Source organism: Neopsephotus bourkii, unplaced genomic scaffold (genome assembly GCF_033783945.1).
Source record: "Neopsephotus bourkii isolate Nb327-2 ecotype Australia unplaced genomic scaffold, CSIRO-AGI_Nbou_v1 NB_1328, whole genome shotgun sequence".
Classification (NCBI taxonomy): domain Eukaryota; kingdom Metazoa; phylum Chordata; class Aves; order Psittaciformes; family Psittacidae; genus Neopsephotus; species Neopsephotus bourkii.
In genome coordinates, this window is record NW_026901808.1 from 221,434 (window position 1) to 235,685 (window position 14,252).

At 44.7% G+C, this 14,252-nt stretch overlaps 1 protein-coding gene across 6 annotated transcripts in view; it reads left to right on the forward strand.

Annotated features, from left to right (window-relative positions):
* The window catches only part of CELSR1 (cadherin EGF LAG seven-pass G-type receptor 1), a 166,129-nt gene that overhangs the window by 121,662 nt on the left and 30,215 nt on the right, over positions 1–14,252 (forward strand). For all 6 annotated transcript variants that reach the window (XM_061366230.1, XM_061366233.1, XM_061366232.1 and 3 more), the window contains exons 9-18: positions 3,389–3,555; positions 3,995–4,180; positions 4,479–4,592; positions 4,913–5,087; positions 5,803–5,944; positions 7,924–8,044; positions 9,268–9,451; positions 10,272–10,373; positions 12,070–12,164; positions 12,485–12,694. In XM_061366230.1, coding sequence (XP_061222214.1) covers positions 3,389–3,555; positions 3,995–4,180; positions 4,479–4,592; positions 4,913–5,087; positions 5,803–5,944; positions 7,924–8,044; positions 9,268–9,451; positions 10,272–10,373; positions 12,070–12,164; positions 12,485–12,694 — 1,496 coding nt within the window. The remainder of the gene's footprint in view (positions 1–3,388; positions 3,556–3,994; positions 4,181–4,478; positions 4,593–4,912; positions 5,088–5,802; positions 5,945–7,923; positions 8,045–9,267; positions 9,452–10,271; positions 10,374–12,069; positions 12,165–12,484; positions 12,695–14,252) is intronic.

The window sequence follows — 14,252 nt, forward strand, 5'->3', positions numbered from 1 at the left end:
AAGAACCTGCAGTTCATTTCTTCCCAAGGAAGCAAGGAATTGTCTGCGTGAGGGGTCCCATGGGATCAGTGGGCAGCAGGCTGCCCGCCGTAAGGTGGCATCTCCACAGCTAGCAGAGTGTTCCTCATTCAGAGTTTTCCTGGAGGCTTCCAGGAATGAACACCTGCTTAAACAGGTCGCTTTCCTAGAAACACAAGCCAGATTCTTGCCTCTGATGCAGATGTGGTAGGTCTTCATTTTCGTGATAGCCCAGAATAGTTTGCTGTGTGATCAATGATTTTGTTCTTCTGATGTATCTACCCCAAACCAGACATTCTTGATTAGTCTTAGCAGGGTGTGGATTGTGGTATAGCAGGTCACCAAGGTGAGGTACACACACCGCAGTGATCTGCAAACCACTTTAGCACGGTATGCCTCATCCTGGGCCAGATCTTGGTGATGGCAACTGCTCTTCTCTTCCCTGAGAAGCAGCAGCTTAGGAGGAGTGTACACAAGTTTCTGGCTTGAAAAGGAAGTTCTGCAGGGTGAGTTACAGGGGAAAGGAATCACAAAATGGAATGGTTTGGGTTGGAAGGGACCTTAAACATCATCTATTTCCAAGCCCCCAGACAGGGACTCCTCGTCTGCATTGCTGAGGATGGGGTATTTTACCTTTGCCACCCTCCTAGGGCCTGCTAACTCACCTTCTGGCAGCTCCTGTTTCCCTCTATAGAAAGGAGGTAAAATTAGGGAAAAATTAGTTTTGCTTTTGTAGTTTTGTTCTTTTAAAAACTGAATTACCGCAGTGGTGTCAAGAAGATCTAGCAGCTGTGCCCAGTGTGCTCTTGGGTGGCTAATGTCACTGCACTAGTCTTGGGCTGAACACCACAGGTTTGCATTAAAACATAAGCTGTTACGTGTCCTACACCCAAACTGCAGGTGACACCTCAGTGTTAGCAGTATGTTTTCCCCAGGCCCTATGTCTTTTTGATGGCCCTTTAAATGTAAGAGTTTCTAAAAAGTGTCTGTGAATACACAGGCAGCACTTCAAAGTGACAAACCCTGAGAAAACAGTTGGTTTGCATCACTGCATCGCCAATAGCAGGGAGATGCTGTGCTTGGAAGCACGTGTGCTCACCTCTGTGGTGACAGGGGTGGTCAGGTCCCATTTGGGTACACTGGATGTGGCCCCCGGCCCCTCCAAGCAGACCCCTGGTTCCAGGCATGGGAAAGGGCCAGGGAGAGGAACAAGGTCAGAGGGGGTTGACGGATGGGGATGTCTGTTTTACTTGCAGGAAGGTGCACCCTGGCCCCAGGGAAGGGAGAGGAGTTAGGAGGAGGTGTGGGAAGGGAATGGTATTTGCAAGCGCAGAAGTCACCACTGGTGAGAAAAGGAAGAAGGTGGCTAATTGCCATGCCAGTCCAGTTCTCCCAGGAGCTGTGCTGAAGCACTTGCAAATAGCATTCCCAACCTCCAGCAGGTGGGAAGCCCGCAAGGTTTGCATCCTGGCTCTGCTCCGGACAGGCAGGAGGACTTAAAAATCTCAGCAGTGGTCCAGAAAACCACTAGCAAAGAGGTTGGAAGTTGAGGTCATTTTGAAGGTCAGCAGAGTAGCGGAGGAAGGAGAGGGCTGACTTTTGCATGTGTATACCCAGAGGAGGAAATGATCCTGCTCAACACTGATGTCCTGGTTACCTTTACACTGATGTGCAGCACAGGCTGATGAATCATGCCATGGACCAGATAGACAGAGCTTGAGCACTGGATTCAGGTTTTAAGCAAGCTAGGAATAGCTGTGTCTGCTGGCAAAGCAGTGTAAATTGCTGTCTTGAGTTTCAAGAGCAGGCTGAGCTTCAGTTGTTCCACCATCTGCCCATGCTAGCATTCGTGGAGGACTGAGTATGACTGCAAGGGGGAAATCACAGCCTGGAGGAGGAGAAAGAAGGGTTGTCCTTCATGGTGCCTGCACTTACCCCATTGTGGTGTGGTTGAGTAACACCTTAAAGAAGGACCAGTCAATTTACATCTCTGGCTTGGCCAGTGGTAGTCCACTAGTCACTAACACCTTGTTTCTCACAAACAGCCCTGCACTCCCTCACTACAATCTTTCCCTTTACACAGACCAGCAAGGCAGATATATCAGAATTCGAGGTTTGGGCTTTTTGCCACCGTAAGTTGCAACTTTACATCAAGCTAACTCCATCTTCTGCTATGGTGTCTCTACCATTTTCTCAGGACTTTCCACCTTACAGTAACACACGTGCATTTGTATATACAAGTGTATGTATATGGTCTCTTCTACTACAAGAAAATCCAGAAGAGTTGGCAGATACGGTAATGTGGAGCAGAAAGCAAAGGAGACTGTTAAACCCTGTCATCTCACTGAGCATCCACATGGGCTCAGCACATGTTGGAGGTACAAGGACAGGTGCTAATCTCTGGTGGTTGAACCCAGTTGCTAAAGCCTGCTCCCACTTGCAAAAACCTTCCATGAGCCTCACCCGAATGCCTATGATTGAGGACATCAGGCAAGGGCTGATGCCAGATGGTAGATCCTGCTACAAGGTGTCACACATGGTGGAGGTGCTATTTGAGGTGCTGCAAATAGCCAGAGCTCCCACAGCTTAATTTGTGCTCCTGATCAGTGACATCAACTGATCCATGGTACTGTAGCTCCTGTTACCTGAGGTAGCTACTTCAAAAGCCCAAAGGGTGGGTGTTCCTTTGTTTTCCATCAGCAAAGTGCTTTCCATTGAAGGTTGTCATCAGTGTCTACCTGTAGGAGTTGTGCTCATGCAAGGTTAGAGAAGAGGGCAGGCAACTCTTCAGCTGCCACCTTGAGATATTTAAGACAGATAACCTAGGCAATTCCACAAGCTTTCTCCCTATGAACAGGCTGCATAGCTGAGACAGCTAAATAATCTGACCTTATTTATAATTAATTAATACTTACTGTTGCCTCCCAGCCTTTTCCTTTGTATTTAATCTGTTAATTAGAAGCATGTAATCAAGGATATGTTGAAAACATCTGCAGCAACTGTTGCCCTCCTACTTCCTCTCTGTCCACCCACTCATCAGCAGAACTATCAGTAGAGATCCTGAGCTTACCTTTCTAGGAACATCCCTCACCTGTGTAATGCCACAGCAGTGTGGGGGTGCTGCCTGTTGTGTGCAGGCACCGAGACAATGTGCCTGCCCCACAGCAAGGGTAGGTTGTGAATTCACAGTATTATCAGTTGCTTCACAGTGACTCTCCTAGACTGGCTCTCACTCCATAGTGGATTAAAAATAGCTCGGTGGACAAGGGACTAGCTACCTTGAGCCATCAACACCACATAGCATCTTTTCTCCTTTAAACCTTTGTCCTGATGGATATAAACTGTTTCTCTCTTGCCTCTTTATTTACAGCAATGCCTTCTCCTCAACGTTTCAGTGGCGAAAGCATTATCATTTGGAGTGACCTTGACATTACCATCTCGGTGCCGTGGTACATTGGGCTGATGTTCAGAACCCGAAAAGTCAACGGCATGTTAATGCAAGCCAATGCTGGGACTGCATCCAAGATCAACATTCAGGTAACAATGTGGCTGCCTTTGGTTAGAAAAGAATTAAGAAATTCTCCACCATCAGTGGGTATGGCCACATGAGCTACCCAGCTTCATCCACCCACCTAAAATGCACATCAGTAAATACAAATGATCTCTTCAGCCTTTTACAGAGATCATAAGATCAGTGTAAAACTCAGATGCATTGGTTTATTTTTTTAAACAGAGGTAGTAGCATGCATTAATACAGATGCAAACAAGTGTGTCTCTTGATTGTTTTGGGGAGTCTTTGTCAATAGGGCAAGTTAGAGTCTGAATGTCCAACAAATATTCCCTTCTCTACTGTTCGGGCTTTTTTCTCTTTTGGGTTGTCTTAGGAAATGTTATTTTCTTGCCCTCTGCTCTCTTCAGCATCAAATACAAATATGTAGCAAAAAATAGGCATGTTTTGGGGTTTTTTATTCAACAGATATTGAACAACTACGTGCAGTTTGAAGTGTACAGTGGCCTGAGCCAGGTTGCTAGTTTGAAGATGAGCCAGTCACGAGTCAGTGATGGGGAATGGCATCATTTATTAATAGAGCTGAAGAGTGCTAAAGATGGTAAAGACATCAAGTACCTTGCTGTCATGTCCTTGGATTACGGGATGTATCAGGTAAGGCAGCATCATAACTTTGCCACTAAGCACTGCAGAAATGTGTTCAGGAGAAATCAGGATAAAGGATTGTGGGCAGTGATTTGTCTAATAAAATTATATTAACTTACTAAGCCTAGTAATATCTTCTGAACAAGTCTGTAAGAAGCCACATTCAGATGTCTAGCTCCTCACTGCTTTGATATTTCTTCTTGAATATACTGTCAGCTACTGCTTGACTCCATCACTAGAAAGTAGGTTGTCTGTGTCATAGAGGATGATAGTGCTTCTTCTTACTGATTATCCTTTTCCTCAACAGAGCACTGTGCAGATTGGAAATCAACTACCTGGACTTAAAATGAAAAGTATCATTGTGGGAGGTGTCTCTGGAGACCAAGTCTCTGTTCAGCAGGGATTCTATGGCTGTATGCAGGTACGAAATTAAATGTGTAGCAACAAACTTTGAACATTTAAGAAAATAGCCATGTGAAAATGAGGGATTTTCTTTTTCATCCATCCATGAACATTTCTGTTTCCTCCATCAAAATATCTAAGAATCAAAATATTAAAGTCCACCCACAGTCCGAGGTACAAATCTTACATAGGGGAGCAGCATCTAAGAAAAAAACTAGGTTTGGCTCAGCAGGTGATGTTTCTTTAAAGTGTACCCTCATGGATTAATGAAGTAGTGAAACGCATGGTACTGTATTCTGAGTGAAGAGTAACTTTAGAACAATTGTCTTTTGTCACCAGGGTGTAAGAATGGGAGAGACATCTACAAATATAGCTACACTCAACATGAAACAGGCTATCAAGATCAACGTGAAAGAGGGCTGTGAAGTGGATAACCCCTGTGATTCCAACCCATGTCCCCAGCACAGCTACTGCAGTGACGACTGGGACAGCTACTCCTGCATCTGTGACCCAGGTAACCCAGTGACCATCCCAGGCACTCAGCCAGGAGCTGGATCACATCTCCATGCACTCATCAGAAGAAGAGCAGTAGCAGCAGCAGCATGCTTGCAGAGTGCTCATCTTCTGGTTCTTCTTCTTATAATCAGTATTATCTTTCTCAGTCTTACAGTAGCACCCTTGAAACTGCTGTCATGGACTAAGGATCATTTATTCTAGGCAACATATCAACCAAACAGAAAGATGGTCTCTGGTCCAAAGGGCTCTTTCCATGTACCTCCCCTTTTCTTTCTCTTTCCTTTTTTTTTCTTTCCCAGCCTTTTCTGCTGTTGAATCTCAGTCTCACACCCTGCATCCTAATCAAGATACTTTGAATGTTTTCTCTGTTTTAGTGCATGTAGCCAGCACATGCTGTCAGCACCCAGCACTCACCTCCCATGCACACAGGGAGAGAATACAAAACTATTTGTAACACATGCCCTGAATATAAAACTGAGAACCAAAGGCACAAGGGTGCCTCAAGCATGTTAACAGATTGTGGAAAAGAACAGCCCACTATCTTTTTTGCTGAGAGGGAAAAGAGTACCTTCCTTCTGACAGTATCTCGGGGGGAATCTGCTGATTATTGAAGATGTGTTATTAGTGTATAAGTTTAAAATAGATGGTCTTTTGGAGACATGCAAATCATAAATTACAATGGTTGCTGTAATTTTATGACCTTGTCTCCCCAGGGTACTTTGGAAGAGACTGTGTTGATGTATGTAACTTGAACCCATGTGAGCATGTCTCCACGTGCGTGCACAAACCCAGCTCGTCCCATGGCTACACCTGTGAATGCGGACAAAGCTACTACGGACAGTATTGTGAGAGCAAGTAAGAATTGTTTTTGTTCCTGGTTTCTTCATCTTTCCAGGTATGCCTTCTCCTAAGGCAGCAGCAGTCCTCCTGTTTCCTTTTCTGCTTCAGTTAGCTTTCCTGTTACAATTTGAATATTCATAGTGGATGGTATTTGCAGGCTTTCTGCCCTTTAGCACTCCTGAGCCTAGATACCAGGCAAACTTTCATATACTCAGGGCCTGAATTTCTTCATCAGCTTGTATTACGTTACACAGGACAGCATCTGACTTGTACCTTGTGGTGGACTTGGCCTGAATTTGCTCTATCTCTCCTTCGGCTCCTCAAGCACACACACAGAGTGATGCACCCAGTCAGGTGGCCTGTGGCCAGATAAAGCAGCTTTGCAGTTTGGGTCCAGTCCGTGGGCTGACAAAAAGCCATCTCTTCTGGACAGTCTGGGAGGACTATGTCCTGTTGCTGTGTGGGAGAAATGTGCAGATTCCCTCATCACCAGCTTCCTGGTCTCAGATAAGCATTCAGCAACCAGCCTTATCCCAGAGGCGGCACTTTGATTTACTGTAATATGGGCCATTCATGATGTGCAAATGAAGTGCATTTGTCTGCCCATTTAGGAATAGCTCATGTGATGTTTCCTTCCCTTTGAAAACCCGAAAGCTTCTTCCTCTGCCTTTTGTTGTGTGGTCTGGCAAATGTGGGCTGTGCTGTTGCCCAATTCATCTTTCATTCCTCTGGATTAGCAACACAGAGACGTTGTCCCTTGTCATTATCTGCTAACATCATGTCAAGTGCAGCATTGTGGTTTTTCATATTATAAAGCACGGAAGTACAAACCTAGATATTACTATAAACAAAATTCAGCTGTGGTCTTTGAAACAGATGGGAAACAGCTTTTCTTTCTTAAAACGAGCAGCGGGGAGGGTGTTCCTTACATTCACCAGTACATTACACTGATCACAGACTCAACATCAGCAGTGTGACTTTCAGGCTATTGCTTGACAAAGACTTCCAGTTAGCAGAGACCCTGGTTGCTGTCCCAGCCCCTTCCCAGAGCTCTCCTTACCAGTATTGGTGTTGGGGCATCTGTAGGACAAACCTTATCAGAAGCTCACCCAGAAGAAACAGAACCAGCAAAAACGAGAGTTATCCTCCACAGAAGCGGCTTTAGGGTTGTGCACAACCTCTGCCAAGCTGTGCTTCTCCACTCATAGTGTGAATCACAGTCTTTGATTCATAATCTGCATCAAAGCTACCACCCATCTCTCTTCTATGTCTCCAACCACATGTCCTCCCTAGTGGCAGTCCAGGGCTTTTCAGACCCTGTGATGAGCTGGCTGAGAAAGTCAGGCTGACAGAAAGTAGTGACTTGTCTTTATAGGGTAAGCTTGCAGCCAGCTTTGCACCTGAGCTGGTTTTACCACAGGCTGGATAAGCACTGCTGCCCATGGCAGGGCTGGGACAGGAACCCATGGGGATGAGGGGTGGAATATAAAATGTTAGGGAGCTGCATCCTGGTTGTTTGTAGCAGTAGGTAAAACAGGGCATGGGCTCAGCACAGTATGCAGCTGCCCAAGCTGTCAAAGTGCCAGCACAAGCCAACAGGGCCTGTCCAGCATTCAGCCTGCCCCAGCCAGCGCTTTCTCCAGTAGAGGACTGAGGGTGGTGGGACCAGGATGATTTCCACTAGTCAATGTGGGCCCCATCGCCCTCTCCCAGAGGAAAGAGCACTTTTTTGCTCATACAGATGTATGCTCCTTATAAAGAGGAGCTGGTCTTGAAAACATTCAGAGGCGCATTTTCTCTAGGGGTTTGTAGCACTGATACTGTTTATTTTCATTTATTGCAATGTATAGATATATTTATGGATGGATGAATCATTGGCTGCTGCGGTGAGACACATTGCACTCTATAAGCTGATTTGGCTCAAAGCTCTTTTTTCTCATCTTTTAAGAGGAAGTTTAAAAGAACTTGCTTTCAATTTGACTTTTTTTTCATAGGATTGACCTGCCTTGTCCCAGAGGCTGGTGGGGAAACCCCATCTGTGGTCCATGTAATTGTGAGACCAGTAAAGGGTTTGATTCTGATTGCAATAAGACCAATGGAGAATGCCGCTGCAAGGTAAGCAAAAGAAACCAGTCTTAAGTCAAAATTTCTTTAGTTTAAAAATACCAGAATAGCTACAACAAGAGACTATCTGAGACAAAGTACACACAGTTGCGCTTTGTATCATACATATATGTGCACAGTGTAGTTAATCTTTACCTAAAACATTTTGCTGGCACCACCCTTCACAAAATCATACTGTGCAGCTCTTATCTTATTTGCGTTTGGAAAGCAAAACTGTGAGGATGAAAGCCTGGCTCTGATCTCTCTGAAGTGCAGCCTGGCTTATCGAGGGAGATCAGACCAGAGCGCAGAGGAGTGCTGGTGGTGTTTTGTGTACCACAAGTGAGTAATAGCCATGAAACAGCTCAGGCCAGCTGGGTGAAGCTCTGCCCTCTGCAATGGCCAGCAAAAGGCCTAGCAGCTGGAAGAGGTAAATGAGAAGGCAAATCATTTCCTCAGTGCCAGCTCTGTCAATTTTAAGAGGAATTTGCTGTGGACAGGCAGGGACAGAGGGGGACAGAGGAGGGGAGGCAACTCCCTCCTGAAGGTTTTACAAAGGACTTCTCACAATAGGTTTTACAACAGGCTTGAATGACATCAGAGGAGCTGGTCCAGTGCAGACCGGCAGCAGTGAATCTGGCCCCATACTCCCCTCTGAAATGCCAGCAGGACACACTGTTGCGTTAAATCAAGTCAGTGGGGTGCCAGCACCACACTCTTGTGTAATCGCGTAACGCCTCAAATCAAAAGCATTTACAGATGTGATTGGAATATGGGATCATTGATTCTTTCCACCCTGTACATGAAAAGCAAGTGAACGGTGCAAGAAGTTTCCGTCCTGGCTTGCTCATACCATACAAGAGCAGAATTGCAAAGCACAGAAAACTTCAAGTCCTCCAAGAATACATTTGCTGGGCACTGGCAGCAAGTACATGAGGACTAAGATGGGCCTTTCACCCCACCTGCAAGTGGTGTTCTAAACACCAGGTCTCTGTGGTACAGGGCAGCCCAGCCATCCCCCCGTGCTCAGCTCTGCCTCTCTGCATTGCCTGGGCAAACATGGCTCACTTCCCACAGCTGATACATTTGCTGTTAATATTAATAACATTATAATCCCACTCTTGGTAAAATTAGCCCCTTTTATGGTGCACATGCTGCTAGAGCAGGACTTCAGAAACACAAGCAGTTTGGAATAGAAGTCAAATACTTTGTGTCTATCATTTTGGTTCTTCTAGGCAAATTACTACAAGCCACAAAGCAGTGACACCTGCTACCCCTGTGACTGCTTCCCATCTGGATCCTACACACGTGCCTGTGACATGGAGACGGGACAGTGTCCTTGTAAACCTGGTGTCATCGGGCGGCAGTGCAACCGCTGTGACAACCCTTTTGCTGAAGTTACCACAAAGGGCTGTGAAGGTACCTCCTGTGTAGCCAGTGCTGCTGATCAGTGGGGCTGTAGTTAATTGTAGGATCTGAGCTGCTAGCAGCGGGCAGGGGAAGGCTGCACTGTGGTGGGAATGCAGCTTCACCCAGGGATGCATGTGAGCCCAGTGGAGTGTTTCCATCAGGGACAACGGGAGCTGCAGCAGCCTAAACATGCATCCCTCTCCTAAGCCTGTGCCAGTATGACTCATGGGGGCTGGGGAAAAAGAAGAAAGCTCATATTTCTTTAATTTTCATCAAACTGGAATAAAGCAAGCTTATCCCAATTTTATTTGAAATGTGAGCTCATTCCCACTGCAGCATTGTATTGCTGTGCTGCAGCTGAAGAGGTGGGAGAGAACCCTGACACCTACTGCCCACAAAGGCTGTGTCGTGTGCCTGGTGACCTCTGCCTTTCTTTCCTGTCTTGCCCATCCTGCCTTTCCTCTCACCCGCCCACCCACCCTCATCCTGTGATCAGCACAAAGCTTCTGCAGCAGCCATCTCACTACAGTGTGTGGGTGAAAAGAAGGAGAAACGTTTCCCACAATAAAGGAGCAGTCAGAGATAGGCAGAGCCAAAATCCAGAACCCCGTAATCATCCTGGGCTCTCCTCTGCCTGTACCTGTCTGCCTACACTGCTGGATAAGGAGCCACTGACAGGTTGCAGCTTGGAAGGCACTGCAGAGGACAGGTATCCTGACAGGGCTTGGGAATTGCAGGAAGGTCCTTTAGGCAGGTTGAAATATTTCCCTTGTTGTGATTTTTTTTTTTCTTGTCAGCAGAATTGTATCGTTTCTTTTTCTGCTTTCAGTAATTTATAATGGCTGTCCCAAAGCGTTCGAGGCTGGTATTTGGTGGCCACAGACCAAGTTTGGCCAGCCAGCTGCTGTGCCATGTCCTAAGGGATCAGTGGGTAAGTTCCCTGGGTAAAACATTAACCACTTTATCTACATACCTGTTTGAGGGGAAAAGAGTGAAAAGATGTCTACATAGGGAATGGCATTAATTCATTGGGTCTGGAGATTACAGTGTTGCTCATACATATTGCAAGCAGACAAGTTTAGCTAGCTGAAACTAAAGAACTGTTAAAGTACATTTGAAAATAGTAGCAGTAAATAAATACAAAAGTGTAGCAGATAAACACATGTAAAGAACAGAAAATCTGTATTTTCAAAAGAAACAGTCCTATTTTCTGTTTGTCAAGCAATTCTTCCATGTAACTTTTAGCTTCTCTTGATTTGTACGTGTTCTTTGGTGATACGGCTCCGCCGGGCAAGGATAAAATGAGGAGAATCCTTTATGCAATGATTGCTTTACTAGTGTTGCAGCCTAATAAAGCTAAGAGTTGCAGCAGAACTTGTGTTTTTCCACCCAACATCTTTTCTCTAACCCATAAGTCAGGCGGCTGGAAAAAGCTTTTCATAAAGCACGTGAGCCGTCTTGTTTTGTGCAGCGAGCAAATGACAACCTGTTTTGTGTGCTCCTAAAAACATTTGTCACATTTTGAAATTGGGATTATCTTTTCCAAAGGTTGTTCTGTGGGAAGTGAAACCTCTGTCTCAGGTTTGAGCCTGCTAAATCTCTGCTGCAAGTGCTTCTCAGGCTCAATGAGTTATAGGTGATTATGTGACTTCCGATATCACTGAGGGGAAGTCAGTGTGTGGTCAACCAAGCTCCTGTTCTGAGGATATTAGGAGATAGAATTGATTTTTACTTTCTGTAAGTAAAGTTTATTTACATTATTAAACAGTACAAAGTTGAATTAAAGTAAGTTTTCTGCACTGTTCTTGTGGTTGACCCCAGTGTCTCTTCTAGCAAATAGGCAAGCAGGCAATGGTACTTGGAGAAATTACTCGTTTAAAGTGAATTTTACAGAACACTCAAAAAAAGAACCTGAGGCTTAATTGTATGCACCTAATCATGGAAGAGAAATAATATAATTAGGTATTACTCAATTAATTGTAATTCTTCTTTAGATATTAGTAATTAAATGGCTTAGACACAATCTAAATTTTGAATGGGATAATTTGCAATTCCCTGTGAAGGCTCTGCAGCCAAGAGTCGCATTTTAAAGTGATTTGACAAATAGTATTAAATAATAGGCTAAATTAAACAGTAAGCGGCTCACAGACCATTCACAATTGGCAAAAGGCAATTATACATGTTGGCTGAAGTGTTTCCAGCATGCAGTGTGTGGACGTGCTAGCATGTTTTGACTTGAAGACAGCATTTTTCCGGGAGGTCTTCCTATATGGGCTGTTGCACAGAAATCTGAGCAGGGATATGTATTCAGAAGTACTGAGGAAGTGCACAGTCTTGCTCAGATTTATTATAAATACATGGCCGAATACAATTGAGAACGTTAGGGCAGCAGGACTGAGAGCGGTTGGGCAGATCTTGAAGCTTGCCATAACCTTTCTTTAAAGCCTGAGGAAAACAGTTCATGAAGATTCAGACAGGAATCCCCAGTTTGGAAAGTGATACATGTGCATAGCTCTAATAAACTTGAAAATGTGGGAAATCTGAAAGACCAGGATATCTGAAATCTATGAAGATTTACTCAGCACAATTCAGAACATTATTTACCATTAATGCACTGTTTCTTCTAGGAAATGCAGTTCGCCATTGTAACATTGAGAAGGGCTGGCTGCCTCCCGAGCTTTTCAACTGTACCACCAGCACTTTTGTGGATCTAAAAATCATGGTAAGCTGTGTTTTCTGAGTTTGCCTTTATTTTGTAAGTATTCATCAATGCAGACTCCAGTTGGATATTCCTGCACTCCATCTATTGACCAAGTCCTTGAACCTCCTCATTTCCCATCAGGATCCTTGTGCTTTTCTGGCTCTCAGTTACACTTTGCATTGAGTTTTCCTGCCGACCCTTTCTCTAGACGAACACCATTTTGATCAGACACCTCCTTTGTGCCAAAAATCACTAAATGATGATTGTCTTTGTAACTAGAATGAAAAAAAAGAACCCCAACCCATCACTGCCTTCTTTCTTCCTTCTTGTCTCTGATTCAGAATGAGAAGTTACACCACAACGAGACCAAATTGGATGGAGGCAAAACCATACGGATTGTGAGAGTGCTGCAGAATGCCACCAAACACACTCGCAGCTTGTATGGCAATGATGTGAGGACAGCTTACCAGATGATGATCCGGGTCCTCTGGTACGAGAGCCAGCAGCAAGGCTTTGACTTGGCAGCCACAAGAGACGTGGAATTCAATGAGGTAAGAAATACTGTATACTGTGCTAAGCCTTTATAGTTCCCCTTTAAAGTTTTATGGCAATGGATAATTAAATTTGTCTTTGACCAGGGTGGAGCGAATATCATGTAATTGCTTAATCTGTTTCACAAATGAGTCAGGCTTCTCAGTTTAGGATGGAAAGTTGGTTATCGCAGTAACAGCCAAAAGCAAAATCCCCCAAATGAAAATAATCAGCTTGATGCGTTATTCCTGGATAAAACAGCTGTTGGAAAACCTACCTAATGTGATCATTTTCATTTAAATGTGCAGTGAGATAACTCTGAGCTAGTACTGACTCTGAAGGTTTCTTAGAATTCAGTGTGGAAACAATTGAGTGATGTTTATTAAAGACCTGGTACATTGAAAGACATGCTTACCATATTGACATTTTAAGTGATTCAGGCACATACCAGGGGGCTTCTGCTAGTTAGAGCATTCATAGAAGACCCAGTTATTACCAAAGACCTGGCCAGGTCTAGAGAACAAGCTGTAGAGGCTGTAGAACCTTCCCTGTCTGGCAGAAACACACAGTTGTGGTGGGAAAACGTCAGATGTGGAAGATGTTGGGAGTTTTCTGTTGTCTGAAAATGTGAAATTGGATGATCCATATCAGGCTCGTATTGCTCTCTTCATTGCCAGGTGTACTGCAGGGTACTGCTGTCCATGCTTGCCAATACTATTTCCAAGATCCCAACCATGGCACAGCACAGAGTCCAAGCTAGAACATCCTTCTGGACATGTGCCAGCAGAGCCAGGAGCTTAGGGTTGCTGGAACGACCCTCCATGGGCCAAGAATGTCCTTTGTGCTGGGTAAAAATGATCTGGCTCCCTTTGAAGGCATGCTACACCATGCTTACTGCTCGCAGTACTCCAGGAGGACCAGCCAGGTCAGGCAGGCTTCAGGGTGAGGTTGAAGACCTTGTGCAAGTCCAAGCTGCACAATGACAGGACATCCCAGGGGAGGTGGGGGAGCAGGAGGAAATGTAGCTAAGACAATCCTTTAGGCTGCACAGTCAACAGAGAGTGGAGAACTTCTGAAGCATTTAACGTTTTAGGTGCACCAGGTTTTAAGAGATTCAGTTTTTTCTTTCCTATGGAGACAGTGCTGAGAAACTTGACCTGTGGGCTGCGGAGTGAATGAATTCCCTCATTTACATCTTGAGAAGGAACTTCCTTTTTAGCATGTTTTGTTAAGTAAAAATAAGAGCAATAAGCAAATAAAAATGGTTTGGAAGCTTCTGCTTTAATTTATTATTCTCTGTGCTTGGCACTGAAACTCCTACAGGCGCTGTTTTCAAGAACTCCCTAAATATTTTTGGGATAGGTCAGGAATTTGAAAACTAATCAGTAAAGCTCATGAGAAAAAGGAGGGAACGTCCCAGGCTGAGGGAGCATGAGGGGAGAAGGATTTATTATTTTTTTTTAATAGTCTCAAGGAGAAGTCTGAAAAACAGATAATAAAAAGCATATAAATAACATTCACAAACACTGAGGAAGCCTGGTACCAAGTACAGCATGTGTCTTGTGCGTTCCTGGGGAG